General features: G+C 48.0%; 2 protein-coding genes across 4 annotated transcripts in view; both read right to left on the bottom strand.

Annotated features, from left to right (window-relative positions):
- Window positions 1-3,253, bottom strand: part of LOC142922656 (dmX-like protein 1) — a 78,453-nt gene extending 75,200 nt beyond the window's left edge. The window contains exon 1 of the mRNA XM_076063493.1: window positions 2,990-3,253. Within this exon, the coding sequence (XP_075919608.1) occupies window positions 2,990-3,076 (87 nt within the window). The 5' untranslated portion in view covers window positions 3,077-3,253. The remainder of the gene's footprint in view (window positions 1-2,989) is intronic.
- Window positions 3,254-10,753: 7,500 nt separating this feature from the next.
- The window catches only part of UBAP1 (ubiquitin associated protein 1), a 29,875-nt gene continuing 27,081 nt past the window's right edge, over window positions 10,754-13,547 (bottom strand). For all 3 annotated transcript variants that reach the window (XM_076063491.1, XM_076063490.1, XM_076063492.1), the window contains exon 8: window positions 10,754-10,875. The gene's annotated coding sequence lies outside the window, so the exon portion shown is untranslated. The remainder of the gene's footprint in view (window positions 10,876-13,547) is intronic.

The following is a 13,547-nucleotide window of genomic DNA, read 5'->3' as shown; positions in this document are numbered from 1 at the left end:
GGGTCTGTCACGTGGTGGTGGTGAGTTAGACCGTACTCACAGCCCTGGTTTGCAGCGGCCTCTAGCGGCGCCCAGAACTTCGAGGCTATTGCAGGGGCTGCGCCTCTATAACACGAATATCCTGTATATATGTGCGTGTCTTCAAATGTGATCTTACATTGCGTTGTAAGTTAATGCCACGTGCTTATGAATGTCTTTAATTATAGAGGCTGTGGCGTGTGCAGGCTGGAATCTCCGATGCATAATTAATGACAGCCGTGTAACCTAATGCGTTGTTAATCATTCCGTTCCAAGTTAATAAAACGCAAAGTTACACTTTATGAATCGTTAGGATAGTTTAACAATGTAGGGGAAGGCATTGGGGCTTGATTGGGGCGAGTTAAATAACACATCTACGTTCGCTTGAGAAGATAACATTTAAACAAATATTACCGATTTTAAAAATGTGCATCATAACATTGCCTTAAATAGACCACACGCATATATACCGTACAGTATATGCGCTCATTATCTGAAATAATGTAATTATTAAATGTTATCACCACGGTTCTTAATTTACAATGTAGGGTAGGTAGTTGGGGATTGATTGGTGCGAGTTAAAAAAAAATATCTACGTTCGCTTAAGAAGATAACATTTAAACATTACCGATTTTTGTAACGTCTATAACCCCATTGGCTTAACAGACCACAATCGCATATATACCGTACGATATATGCGCTAATTGTCGGAAAAAATGTCAAATATAAATCGTATCACCACGCTTCTTAATTTAAAATGCAGGGGGGATGACATTACGGATTGATTGGAATGAGTTTAACAAATTATTTCGTTTAGTTTGAGAAGATACAAAATTTAGAAATAATACTTAATTAAAATGTTTACCCGCAATGAAAAACCCAAACGCATTTATACTCTACAGTATATATAAATAAAACGCTTCTTAGTTAAATGTGTAGGGGAAGACATTGGATATTGATTGGTGCGAGTTAAAAAAATATCTACGTTCGCTTAAGAAGATAACATTTAAACATTACCGATTTTTTTAACGTCTATAACCCCCATTGGCTTAACAGACCGACGCATATATACCGTACAGTTTATGCGCTAATTGTCTGAAATAATGTTAAGAATAAATGTTATCACCACGGTGCTTAATTTAAAATGCAGGGGGAGACATTGCGGATTGATTGGTATGAGTTTAACAAATTATTTAGTTTAGTTTGAGAAGATACAAAATTTAGAAATAATACTGATTTTAACTGTACAGTACGTGGTAATGTTGTAAATAAAATATGATCTTAAAAGCTTAAGTAACGCTTCTTAGTTTAAAATGCAGGGTAAGTCACCATACGTTAAAATTTTTAGGCGAAACTAAATCTTGTCTATTCGATTATTATAATTATAAATATATAGTTTTTGTACAAAATATTAGTCATTAATGGCAGCCGTGACCAGGAAACTCGCAAATAAAACATTCACGAAGCGCTTTTAGATTTAAATTGTAGGGGAAGCGATCCCGCGTTTAATGACAGGGGTTAAAAAAATATTCTTAACCCTCCTAAAATTATAAATATTTTAAAAAAGAATTCGAATCAAGGTGACCCAATTGACGCGCTAAAATGCCACACGGTTCTTAATGTATACAAATTTATACTTATAGAATATAGGTTCGCAGTTAAACGGCGCATGTTAACAGATACATGCAAATACCACTCGGTAACAACAAAATACATTTGTAAAATATTAACGATTATAGAGATCCATCACCCCCCCTCAGTGCGGACGAGAATATCTTGGGTTAATATATTTTAAGAACGGAATTTAAAAAAATAATTTTGCAAGCTACTGCAGCAGTAAATAAAAAAAAATCACTGCTTAGGGGAAGACATCCTGCATCGAAGGGCGTAGGTTAAAAATTCCCCGTTACAAAGTTGACGTTTATTTTAAAATGGGATTTTGTGTGTGTGGTGTATGTGGAGGGTGTCTGTATTTTAATGTTCACTATGAACGCCTCCTCAACGCTACGGAAAACATTTTGCAAGCTGCTGCAGCAATTTAAAAAAATTCACTGCTTAGGGGAAGACATCCTGCATCGAAGGGCGCAGGTTAAAAATTCCCCGTTATAAAGTTGACGTTTATTTTAAAATGGGATTTTGTGTGTGTGTGGTGTATGTGGGGGGTGTCTGTATTTTAATGCTCACTATGAACGGCTCCTCAACGCTACGGAAAACATTTTGCAAGCTACTGCAGCAATTTTTAAAAAAATCACTGTGTAGGGGAAGACATCCTGCATCGAAGGGCGCAGGTTAAAAATTCCCCGTTACAAAGTTGACGTTAATTTTAAAATAGGATTGTGTGTGTGTGGTGTATGTGGGGGGTGTCTGTATTTAAATGCTCACTATGAACGGCTCCTCAACGCTACGGAAAACATTTTGCAAGCTACTGCAGCAATTTTTAAAAAAATCACTGTGTAGGGGAAGACATCCTGCATCGAAGGGCGCAGGTTAAAAATTCCCCGTTACAAAGTTGACGTTAATTTTAAAATAGGATTGTGTGTGTGTGGTGTATGTGGGGGGTGTCTGTATTTAAATGCTCACTATGAACGGCTCCTCAACGCTACGGAAAACATTTTGCAAGCTACTGCAGCAATTTTAAAAAAAATCACTGTGTAGGGGAAGACATCCGCATCGAAGGGCGCAGGTTAAAAATTCCCGGTTACAAAGTTGACGTTAATTTTAAAATAGGATTTTGTGTGGTGTTGGGAGTCTTAATTTCAATGCTCACTCTGAACGGCTTCTCAAAGCTACGGAATACAAACAACAAAAAATTCGCAAGCTACTGCAACAGTTTAAAAAAAAAATCACCGCTTAGGGGAATAGATTCCGCATCGAAGCGCGCACGTTAAAAATCCCCCGCTACAAAGTTGACGTTTATTTTAAATGGGGTTTTGTGTGTGTGGTGTGTATTTCTTAATTTAAAAATCCTCACGATGAACGGCTCCTCCTCAACGCTGCCAACGTCGAAGCTGCCATCTCCACCGCTCACGGCGCCCGTGAAGAGCTGGTGAAGGTGCATGTCGAGTCGTTGTTGTTGTTGTTGTCCTTGCCCTATGATTGTTAATTTGCTTATTTTTGTTAAAGCGCTATGCGCAAATCGCAAACCTGTCCGCTAACAATGACAGCTCGCGCGCCCATTGGAGTCCAGAAGGCAAAGGGGGGGGGAGTGGGGCGGAGTGACGCAGCGTGCGTGATGACGTACCTAGAGGGGGTGGTGTGTAAAAAGCACGCGCTGACGTCACCACGCACAGGCGCGCCCCGCCCCCGACACCGCCTTCTAGCTCTTGAGTCGGCGTGCTGACGTCATGACGCACGCTACGGGTCGGAGCAGCGGGGGGGGGAGGGTTGCGCGATGACGTCGCGGCGAAGGTACGTCACCACGCTCACTGGGTCCGCGATCAGCTGACAGTGGCGTGCGTGATTACGTCACGCGAGGTCGCGTCATCACGCAACGACTCGCTTACTGGGTCGCGATCAGCTGACCGTGGCGAGCGTGATTACGTCACGCGAGGTCGCGTCATCACGCACGCCTCGCTCACTGGGTCGCGATCAGCTGACCGTGGCGTGCGTGATTACGTCCCGCGAGGTTGCGTCATCACGCAACGCCTAGCTCACTGGGTCGCGATCAGCTGACCGTGGCGTGCGTGATGTCACGCGCAGTTGCGTCACCACTGCCCGATTCACAGATAACCACACAGAGAACCACAGACTCACCACAAAGAGACCCACAGACTCACCACACAGAGACCCACAGACTCACCACACAGAGACCCACAGACTCACCACAGAGACCCACAGACTCACCACACAGAGACCCACAGACTCACCACACAGAGACCCATAGACTCATCACACAGAGACCCACAGACTCACCACACAGAGACCCATAGACTCACCACACAGAGACCCACAGCCTCACCACACAGAGACCCACAGACTCACCACACACAGACCCATAGACTCACCAAACAGAGACCCATAGACTCACCACACAGAGACCCATAGACTCACCACACAGAGACCCATAGACTTACCACACAGAGACCCACAGACTCACCACACAGAGACCCGTAGATTCACCACACAGAGACCCACAGACTCACCACACAGAGACCCACAGACACCACACAGAGACCCACAGACTCACCACACAGAGACCCACAGACTCACCATACAGAGACCCATAGACTCACCACACAGAGACCCATAGACTCACCACACAGAGACCCATAAACTCATCACAAAGAGATCCACAGACTCACCACACAGAGACCCACAGACTCACCACACACAGACCCATAGACTCACCACACAGAGACCCATAGACTCACCACACAGAGACCCATAGACTCACCACACAGAGACCCACAGACTCACCACACAGAGACCCATAGACTCACCACACAGAGACCCATAGACTCATTACACAGAGACCCACAGACTCACCACACAGAGACCCACACAGAGACCCATAGACTCACCACACAGAGACCCACAAACTCACCACACAGAGACCCATAGACTCACCACACAGAGACCCACAAACTCACCACACAGAGACCCATAGACTCACCACACAGAGACCCATAGACTCACCACAGAGACCCATAGACTCACCACACAGAGACCCATAAACTCATCACAAAGAGACCCACAGACTCATTACACAGAGACCCACAGACTCTCCACACAGAGACCCATAGACTCACCACACAAAGACCCACAGACTCATCACACAAAGACCCATAGACTCATTACACAGAGACCCATAGACTCACCACACAGAGACCTACAGACTCACCACACAGAGACCCACAGACTCATTACACAGAGACCCATAGACTCACCACACAGCGACCCATAGACTCATCACTACACAGAGACCCATAGACTCATACATAGAGACCCATAGATTCATTACATAGAGACCCATAGACTCATCACACAGAGACCCACAGACTCATCACACAGAGACCCACACAGAGACCCATAGACTCATTACACAGAGACCCATAGACTCATCACACAGAGACCCACAGACTCATCACACAGAGACCCACACAGAGACCCATAGACTCACCACACAGAGACCCACAGACTCACCACACAGAGACCCACAGACTCACCACACAGAGACCCATAGACTCACCACACAGAGACCCATAGACTCACCACACAGAGACCCACAGACTCACCACACAGACCCACAGACTCATCACACAAAGACCCATAGACTCATTACACAGAGACCCATAGACTCACCACACAGAGACCCACAGACTCATTACACAGAGACCCATAGACTCACCACACAGAGACCCATAGACTCACCACACAGAGACCCATAGACTCATTACTACACAGAGACCCATAGACTCATACATAGAGACCCATAGACTCATTACATAGATACCCATAGACTCACCACACAGAGACCCATAGACTCACCATACAGAGACCCATAGACTCACCATACAGAGACCCATAGACTCACCACACAGAGACCCATAGACTCACCACACAGAGACCCATAAACTCATCACAAAGAGACCCACAGACTCATTACACAAAGACCCATAGACTCATTACACAGAGACCCATAGACTCACCACACAGAGACCTACAGACTCACCACAAAGAGACCCCGACACTCATACCGATAGTTATATCAGCCACTTTATGTGAGCTGCTATAATTCGTGATGGCCAGGTCGCTTATCTGACAAAACAGTGGGGTCTTAAACCTGGTAACATAAACACAGTTCAGTTTTAGTGTGGCTCTCTATGGGTCTCTGTGGGTGTTTATGGGTCTGTATTAGTCTGATCTGTACACAAAGACCCATCAGTGAACTCCTCCGGCAGGCAAGGCTGTGTTGGCTGGGCCATGTAGCCCGCATGCCCAGCCACCGCATGCAGAAACAGCTTTTGTTTGGCCGGATCGAGGGGGCTAAACGGGCGCGGCACGGGCTAGAGAAGAGATGGAGTGATGTGGTACAGGAGGACGTGGAGCTGAGTGGACTTGCCGATGACCGGTACCAGCGGTGTCAAGATCGGCCTCTGTGGAGGAGGCTCGTGAAGGATGCTACTTGGCAGTTGGAGGCAGTCGCCCTCCAACAACAATGGAGGGCGGAGGAGCGACGCTCAGAACAACGAGTGGAACGCCGGGTGGCTAAAGCACAGCAGATTGGCACAGTAGGGGGCACAGGTGGTGCATCAGCCAGTCATCTCAGTCAGTCGACCCGTGGCACCTGCTGGGTCTTCCCCGTGACCTCCTGCCAGCGGGCGTTCGACACTTCACGTGGCCTCAGGGTGCACCTAGCCTGGCACAAGGGTCGTGGTGACGTCACCGCCACTTAGTGGCGAATGGCGGTTGTTGTTGTGTCTGTGTGTGTATGTAGAGTGTGTGTGTGTCTGTGTCTGTATCTGTGTGTGTATCTGTGTGCATCTGTGGGTGTATCTGTGTGTGTGTATGTGTGTATCTGAGTCTGTGTATCTGTCTGTGTGTCTCTGTATCTGTGTATCTGTCTGTGTGTGTGTCTGTGTATCTGTGTGTGTGTCTGTGTATCTGTGTGTGTCTGTGTATCTGTGTGTCTGTGTCTCTGTATCTGTGTGTGTTTATCTGCGTATCTGTGTGTTTCTGTGTATCTGTCTGTGTGTGTGTCTGTGTGTGTATATCTGTGTGTGTGTATCTGTGTCTGTGTCTGTCTGTGTGTATCTGTGTGTATCTGTGTGTTTCTGTGTACCTGTCTGTGTGTGTCTCTGTATCTGTGTGTATCTGTCTGTGTGTGTATCTGTCTGTGTGTGTATCTGTCTGTGTGTGTGTATCTGTCTGTGTGTGTCTCTGTATGTGTATCTGTGTGTGTATCTGTGTATCTGTCTGTGTGTATCTGTCTGTGTGTGTCTCTGTATGTGTATCTGTGTGTGTGTCTGTCTGTGTGTGTGTATCTGTGTGTGTATCTGTGTGTGTATGTATCGAGTGTGTGTATCTGTGTGTGTGGGGGGGGAGCGGTGGTGTAGTGGTTAGCGCTACGCCGCGCTACGAACCCAACGACTCCGGGTTCGATTCCCGCTCACGGCCACCACCGGTGACGATTATTTTAACCGGTCCTGGGCCCTCCCCTAGGTCGACTCAGCCTCAAACGGAGTAACTCGGTACCCTAATAAATGATAACTGTGAAACTTCTACGAGTCTCTGTGGGTCTCTACGAGACGCGATCCGAACGTCGCAACACAATACTCCACCTCAATCCTGGACGCGACTCAACTCCTCCAGTCGTTTCTCTCTCTCTCTGGTTCATTCGGTAAAGGCACGGAGATAGAATCGCATGGATTCATGGGCCACAGGGACACGGGGGAAGCTTGCTGTAATCGCGTAGATTCCACCTTTTAAAATAAACTATCTACGCGATTTATTGTTAAAAAAATTCGGTCCCTGTGATCAATGTTATGTTGCAATGACGCCTTTATTTTTTTGGTGATTTGGAAAACGTTTTTTTTTGGTTTTTGGACATGGTTTGTTTTGATTTAAAGCTTTCGTGACTGCAGTAATTCATATTCTTAGTTTTTTCGGTAAAGTCACGTTGAAGAGAAACAACAAAATAATAAAATATATATAAAACAATAAAAAAATTCTCACGACGTTTCGACCATAACTCAAACGGTCGTCTTCAGGTGTGTTGGTTTGCATAAATTTATTTTTAAACGGCGCATTTATTTATTTATAAAAACGTTAGCGCCACGCGCAACGATTTGGCAGTTTATTTAGGACTAGTCCATCTATATTCTGAAAAGAGGAGGGGGAGACGAATTTTTTTTATAATGTATGCTGTCTGAAAGCCACTGTAATGGTGAACAATCAATTAAGACCTGAAATGGTTTATCAAATCTTTCCAATGATTGCAGGTCTTAATTGATTGTTCACGCTTACAGTGGCTTTCAGACAGCATACATTATAAAAATATTTCGTCTCCCCCCTCCTCTTTTCAGAACATAGATGGACTAGTCCTAAATAAATTGCCAAATCGCTGCGCGTGGCGCCAACGTTTTATAAATAAATAAATGCGCCGTTTAAAAAAATTTTTATGCGAACCAACACACCTGAAGATGACCGTTTGAGTTATGGTCGAAACGTCGTGAGAATTTTTTATTGTTTTATATATATTTTATTATTATTTGTTGTTTCCCTTAAACGTGACTTTACCGAAAAAACTAAGAATATGAATTACTGCAGTCACGAAAGCTTTAAATCAAAATGGTTTGTCTTGTTGTAGTAACGGAGTTAGACTGATGGCCTTAATCTAAGTTGTCTTAGGAATAGGTTTTACCCTTTTAACTGGCACTAAAAAAAACTGACACCTTTATTCAAGGCATCATGTTTGCAATAACCACAACACAAGCAATCAAAATGCAAACAAAAAGAGACAACTCTGATGATGATATTGGCACTGTCCTTGAATTTGATTGGTCCACACCCGAGACGGCTTTTCTTAGAGCCCTTTAGTCTCTCCGCTGGTGTTGGACCAGAAGACGCCAAAAGGCGTTTTGTGCCAGTTAAAAGGGTAAAACCTATTCCTATATCTTGTTACTGGCAAAGGAGGTCTCATAATGTAAGTTGTCTTGTGGTTGTTGTTGTAGTAACGGAGTTAAGACTGATGGCCTTAATCTAAGTTGTCTTGTGGTTGTTGTTGTTGTACGGAGTTAAGACTGATGGCCTTAATCTAAGTTGTCTTGTGGTTGTTGTTGTAGTACGGAGTTAGACTGATGGCCTTAATCTAAGTTGTCTTGTGGTTGTTGTTGTAGTACGGAGTTAGACTGACGGCCTTAATCTAAGTTGTCTTGTGGTGGTTGTTGTTGTAGTAACGGAGTTAGACTGATGGCCTTAATCTAAGCTGTCTAGTGGTTGTTGTTGTAGTATGGAGTTAGACTGATGGCCTTAATCTAAGCTGTCTTGTGGTTGTTGTTGTAGTAACGGAGTTAGACTGATGGCCTTAATCTAAGTTGTCTTGTGGTTGTTGTTGTAGTACGGAGTTAGACTGATGGCCTTAATCTAAGTTGTCTTGTGGTGGTTGTTGTTGTAGTAACGGAGTTAGACTGATGGCCTTAATCTAAGCTGTCTAGTGGTTGTTGTTGTAGTATGGAGTTAGACTGATGGCCTTAATCTAAGCTGTCTTGTGGTTGTTGTTGTAGTAACGGAGTTAGACTGATGGCCTTAATCTAAGTTGTCTTGTGGTTGTTGTTGTAGTACGGAGTTAGACTGATGGCCTTAATCTAAGTTGTCTTGTGGTTGTTGTTGTTGTAGTAACGGAGTTAGACTGATGGCCTTAATCTAAGCTGTCTAGTGGTTGTTGTTGTAGTATGGAGTTAGACTGATGGCCTTAATCTAAGCTGTCTTGTGGTTGTTGTTGTTGTAGTAACGGAGTTAGACTGATGGCCTTAATCTAAGTTGTCTTGTAGTTGTTGTTGTAGTAACGGAGTTAGACTGATGGCCTTAATCTAAGTTGTCTTAGGAATAGGTTTTTACCCTTTTAACTGGCACAAACAAAAACTGACACCTTTATTCAAGGCATCGTGTTTGCAATAACCACAACACAAGCAATCAAAATGCAAACAAAAAGAGACAACTCTGACGATGATATTGGCACTGTCCTTGAATTTGATTGGTCCACACCCGAGACGGCTTTTCTTAGAGCCCTTTAGTCTCTCCGCTGGTGTTGGACCAGAAGACGCCAAAAGGCGTTTTGTGCCAGTTAAAATGGTAAAACCTATTCCTATATCTTGTTACTGGCAAAGGAGGTCTCATAATGTAAGTTGTCTTGTGGTTGTTGTTGTAGTAACGGAGTTAAGACTGATGGCCTTAATCTAAGTTGTCTTGTGGTTGTTGTTGTTGTTGTACGGAGTTAAGACTGATGGCCTTAATCTAAGTTGTCTTGTGGTTGTTGTTGTAGTACGGAGTTAGACTGATGGCCTTAATCTAAGTTGTCTTGTGGTTGTTGTTGTTGTAGTATGGAGTTAGACTGATGGCCTTAATCTAAGTTGTCTTGTGGTTGTTGTTGTAGAAACGGAGTTAGACTGACTGCCTTAATCTAAGTTGTCTTATGGCTGTTGTTGTTGTAGTAACGGAGTTAGTCTGATGGCCTTAATCTAAGTTGTCTTGAGGTTGTTGTTGTAGTAACGGAGTTAGACTGATGGCCTTAATCTAAGTTGTCTTGTGGTTGTTGTTGTTAACTCACAAACTGATGGCCTTAATCTAAGTTGTCTTGTGGTTGTTGTTGTAGTACGGAGTTAGACTGATGGCCTTAATCTAAGTTGTCTTGTGGTTGTTGTTGTAGTAACGGAGTTAGACTGACGGCCTTAATCTAAGTTGTCTTGTGGTTGTTGTTTTTGTTAACTCACAAACTGATGGCCTTAATCTAAGTTGTCTTGTGGTGGTTGTTGTTGTTGTTGTTTGACTTACATCCCAACTGGGATTTTTTTGCACGTAGCGTTGGTGGTGTACCACGCTTTTTGTTCAGGAATATTTTGCCGGTTTTTTGTTTTCTCCCCGTGGATTTTCTGCCTGCGTGCGGTCACAGTCACATTGAAGAAGTTTTCCTCGTTCGTGTTTTTTTTATTTTTCGTTTGTGTCCGTTAACTCGCAGGGCTATACGGAAATAAATCAACTGAAAACTGGCCAAAAAGAAAGTCCAGAGAGCATTGCATTCCTGAAATCACAGATGCATCAACGCCTGCCTTTATTGAAAGCTCCGCACACCGGAATGAAACCCGGCAGTTCTCGGCCGCGGGACTTAAATACCGAAGCCTCGCTCCCTGCAGCCAAGCACTTGTTGTGTTACGTACAGGCACGGGGAGAGAGAGATGAGAGAGTGAGATGAGATGCATGCCCACAGAACACCTAGAGGTTACAGCAGTGTGTGCTGTGTGTGTGGCATTTGGTAGCATCACCATCACCGCCGTCGTCATCATCATCATCACCACAACCACCACCACCACCACAACCACGATCATCCCAACCACCATCACCACAAATTAATCACCACTACCATCATCACCATCACTACCACCGACACCACAAATTAATCACCACTACGATCACCATCATCACCATCATCATCACCACCACCACAACCATCACCATCACTACCACCATCACCACAAATTAATCACCACCACCATCATCACCACCACCATCATCATCATCACCACCACCACCACCACCACAACCGCCACCATCACTACCACCATCACCACAAATTAATCACCACTACCATCACCACCATCATCACCACCACCACCACCATCCCAACCACCATCACCACAAATTAATCACCACTACCATCATCACCACCACCACCACAACCATCACCATCACTACCACCGTTATCACATCCACCACCACCACCACAACCACTATCGCCACCACCATTATCACATCCACCACCACTGCCACCATCACCACCACTACCACCACCTCCCTGCATCTCCCCACCAGAATTGATTGCTACTGTGGGTGGGGTTCACGGTGTCCGTGTGGGTGGGTGGGTGGGGCTCACGGTGACCGTGTGGGTGGGTGGGGTTCACGATGGCCGTGTGGGTGGGTGGGGTTCACGGTGACCGTGTGGGTGGGTGGGGTTCACGATGGCCGTGTGGGTGGGTGTGGTTCACGGTGTCCGTGTGGGTGGGTGGGGTTCACGGTGACCGTGTGGGTGGGTGTGGTTCACGGTGTCCGTGTGGGTGGGTGGGGTTCACGATGGCCGTGTGGGTGGGTGTGGTTCACGGTGTCCGTGTGGGTGGGTGGGGTTCACGGTGTCCGTGTGGGTGGGTGTGGTTCACGGTGTCCGTGTGGGTGGGTGGGGTTCACGGTGTCCGTGTGGGTGGGTGGGGTTCACGGTGATCGTGTGGGTGGGTGGGGTTCACGGTGACCGTGTGGGTGGGTGTGGTTCACGGTGACCGTGTGGGTGGGTGTGGTTCACGGTGACCGTGTGGGTGGGTGGGGTTCACGGTGACCGTGTGGGTGGGTGGGGTTCACGGTGACCGTGTGGGTGGGTGTGGTTCACGGTGACCGTGTGGGTGGGTGGGGTTCACGGTGACCGTGTGGGTGGGTGGGGTTCACGATGACCGTGTGGGTGGGTGGGGTTCACAATGACCGTGTGGGTGGGTGGGTGACCGTGTGGGTGGGTGACTGTGTGGGTGGGTGAGTGACAGTGTGGGTGGGTGACTGTGTGGGTGGGTGACCGTGTGGGTGGGTGACCGTGTGGGTGGGTGGGTGACCGTGTGGGTGGGTGACCGTGTGGGTGGGTGGGTGACCGTGTGGGTGGGTGGGTGGGTGACCGTGTGGGTGGGTGGGTGACCGTGTGGGTGGGTGGGTGGGTGACCGTGTGGGTGACCGTGTGGGTGGGTGGGGGGTCACAGTCACCGTGTGGGTCACCGTGTGGGTCACCGTGTGGGTCACCGTGTGGGTCACCGCGTGGGTCACCGTGTGGGTCACCGTGTGGGTCACAGTGACCGTGTGGGTCACCGTGTGGGTGGGTGGGGGGTCACAGTCACCGTGTGGGTCACCGTGTGGGTCACCGCGTGGGTCACCGCGTGGGTCACCGCGTGGGTCACCGTGTGGGTCACCGCGTGGGTCACCGTGTGGGTCACCGCGTGGGTCACCGCGTGGGTCACCGCGTGGGTCACCGTGTGGGTCACCGTGTGGGTCACCGTGTGGGTCACCGTGTGGGTCACCGCGTGGGTCACCGTGTGGGTCACCGCGTGGGTCACCGTGTGGGTCACCGCGTGGGTCACCGCGTGGGTCACCGTGTGGGTCACCGTGTGGGTCACCGTGTGGGTCACCGTGTGGGTCACCGTGTGGGTCACCGTGTGGGTCACCGTGTGGGTCACCGCGTGGGTCACCGCGTGGGTCACCGTGTGGGTCACCGTGTGGATCACCGCGTGGGTCACCGCGTGGGTCACCGTGTGGGTCACCGTGTGGGTCACCGTGTGGGTCACCGCGTGGGTCACCGTGTGGGTCACCGCGTGGGTCACCGTGTGGGTCACCGTGTGGGTGGGTGGGGGTCACAGTGACCGTGTGGGTCACCGTGTGGGTCACCGCGTGGGTCACCGCGTGGGTCACCGCGTGGGTCACCGTGTGGGTCACCGCGTGGGTCACCGTGTGGGTCACCGTGTGGGTCACCGTGTGGGTCACCGTGTGGGTCACCGTGTGGGTCACCTCGTGGGTCACCGCGTGGGTCACCGTGTGGGTCACCGCGTGGGTCACCGTGTGGGTCACCGTGTGGGTCACCGTGTGGGTCACCGCGTGGGTCACCGTGTGGGTCACCGTGTGGGTCACCGTGTGGGTCACCGTGTGGGTCACCGTGTGGGTCACCGTGTGGGTCACCGTGTGGGTGGGGGTCACAGTGACCGTGTGGGTCACCGTGTGGGTCACCGTGTGGGTCACCGTGTGGGTCACCGTGTGGGTCACCGCGTGGGTCACCGTGTGGGTCACCGTGTGGG

Source organism: Petromyzon marinus, unplaced genomic scaffold, assembly GCF_048934315.1.
Source record: "Petromyzon marinus isolate PM22_M1 ecotype Great Lakes invasive population unplaced genomic scaffold, UKy_Petmar_22M1.pri1.0 PM_Scaffold_135, whole genome shotgun sequence".
Lineage (NCBI taxonomy): Eukaryota > Metazoa > Chordata > Hyperoartia > Petromyzontiformes > Petromyzontidae > Petromyzon > Petromyzon marinus.
Note: the sequence above shows the minus strand (reverse complement) of the source record. Positions and strands in the feature narration are given on the sequence as shown.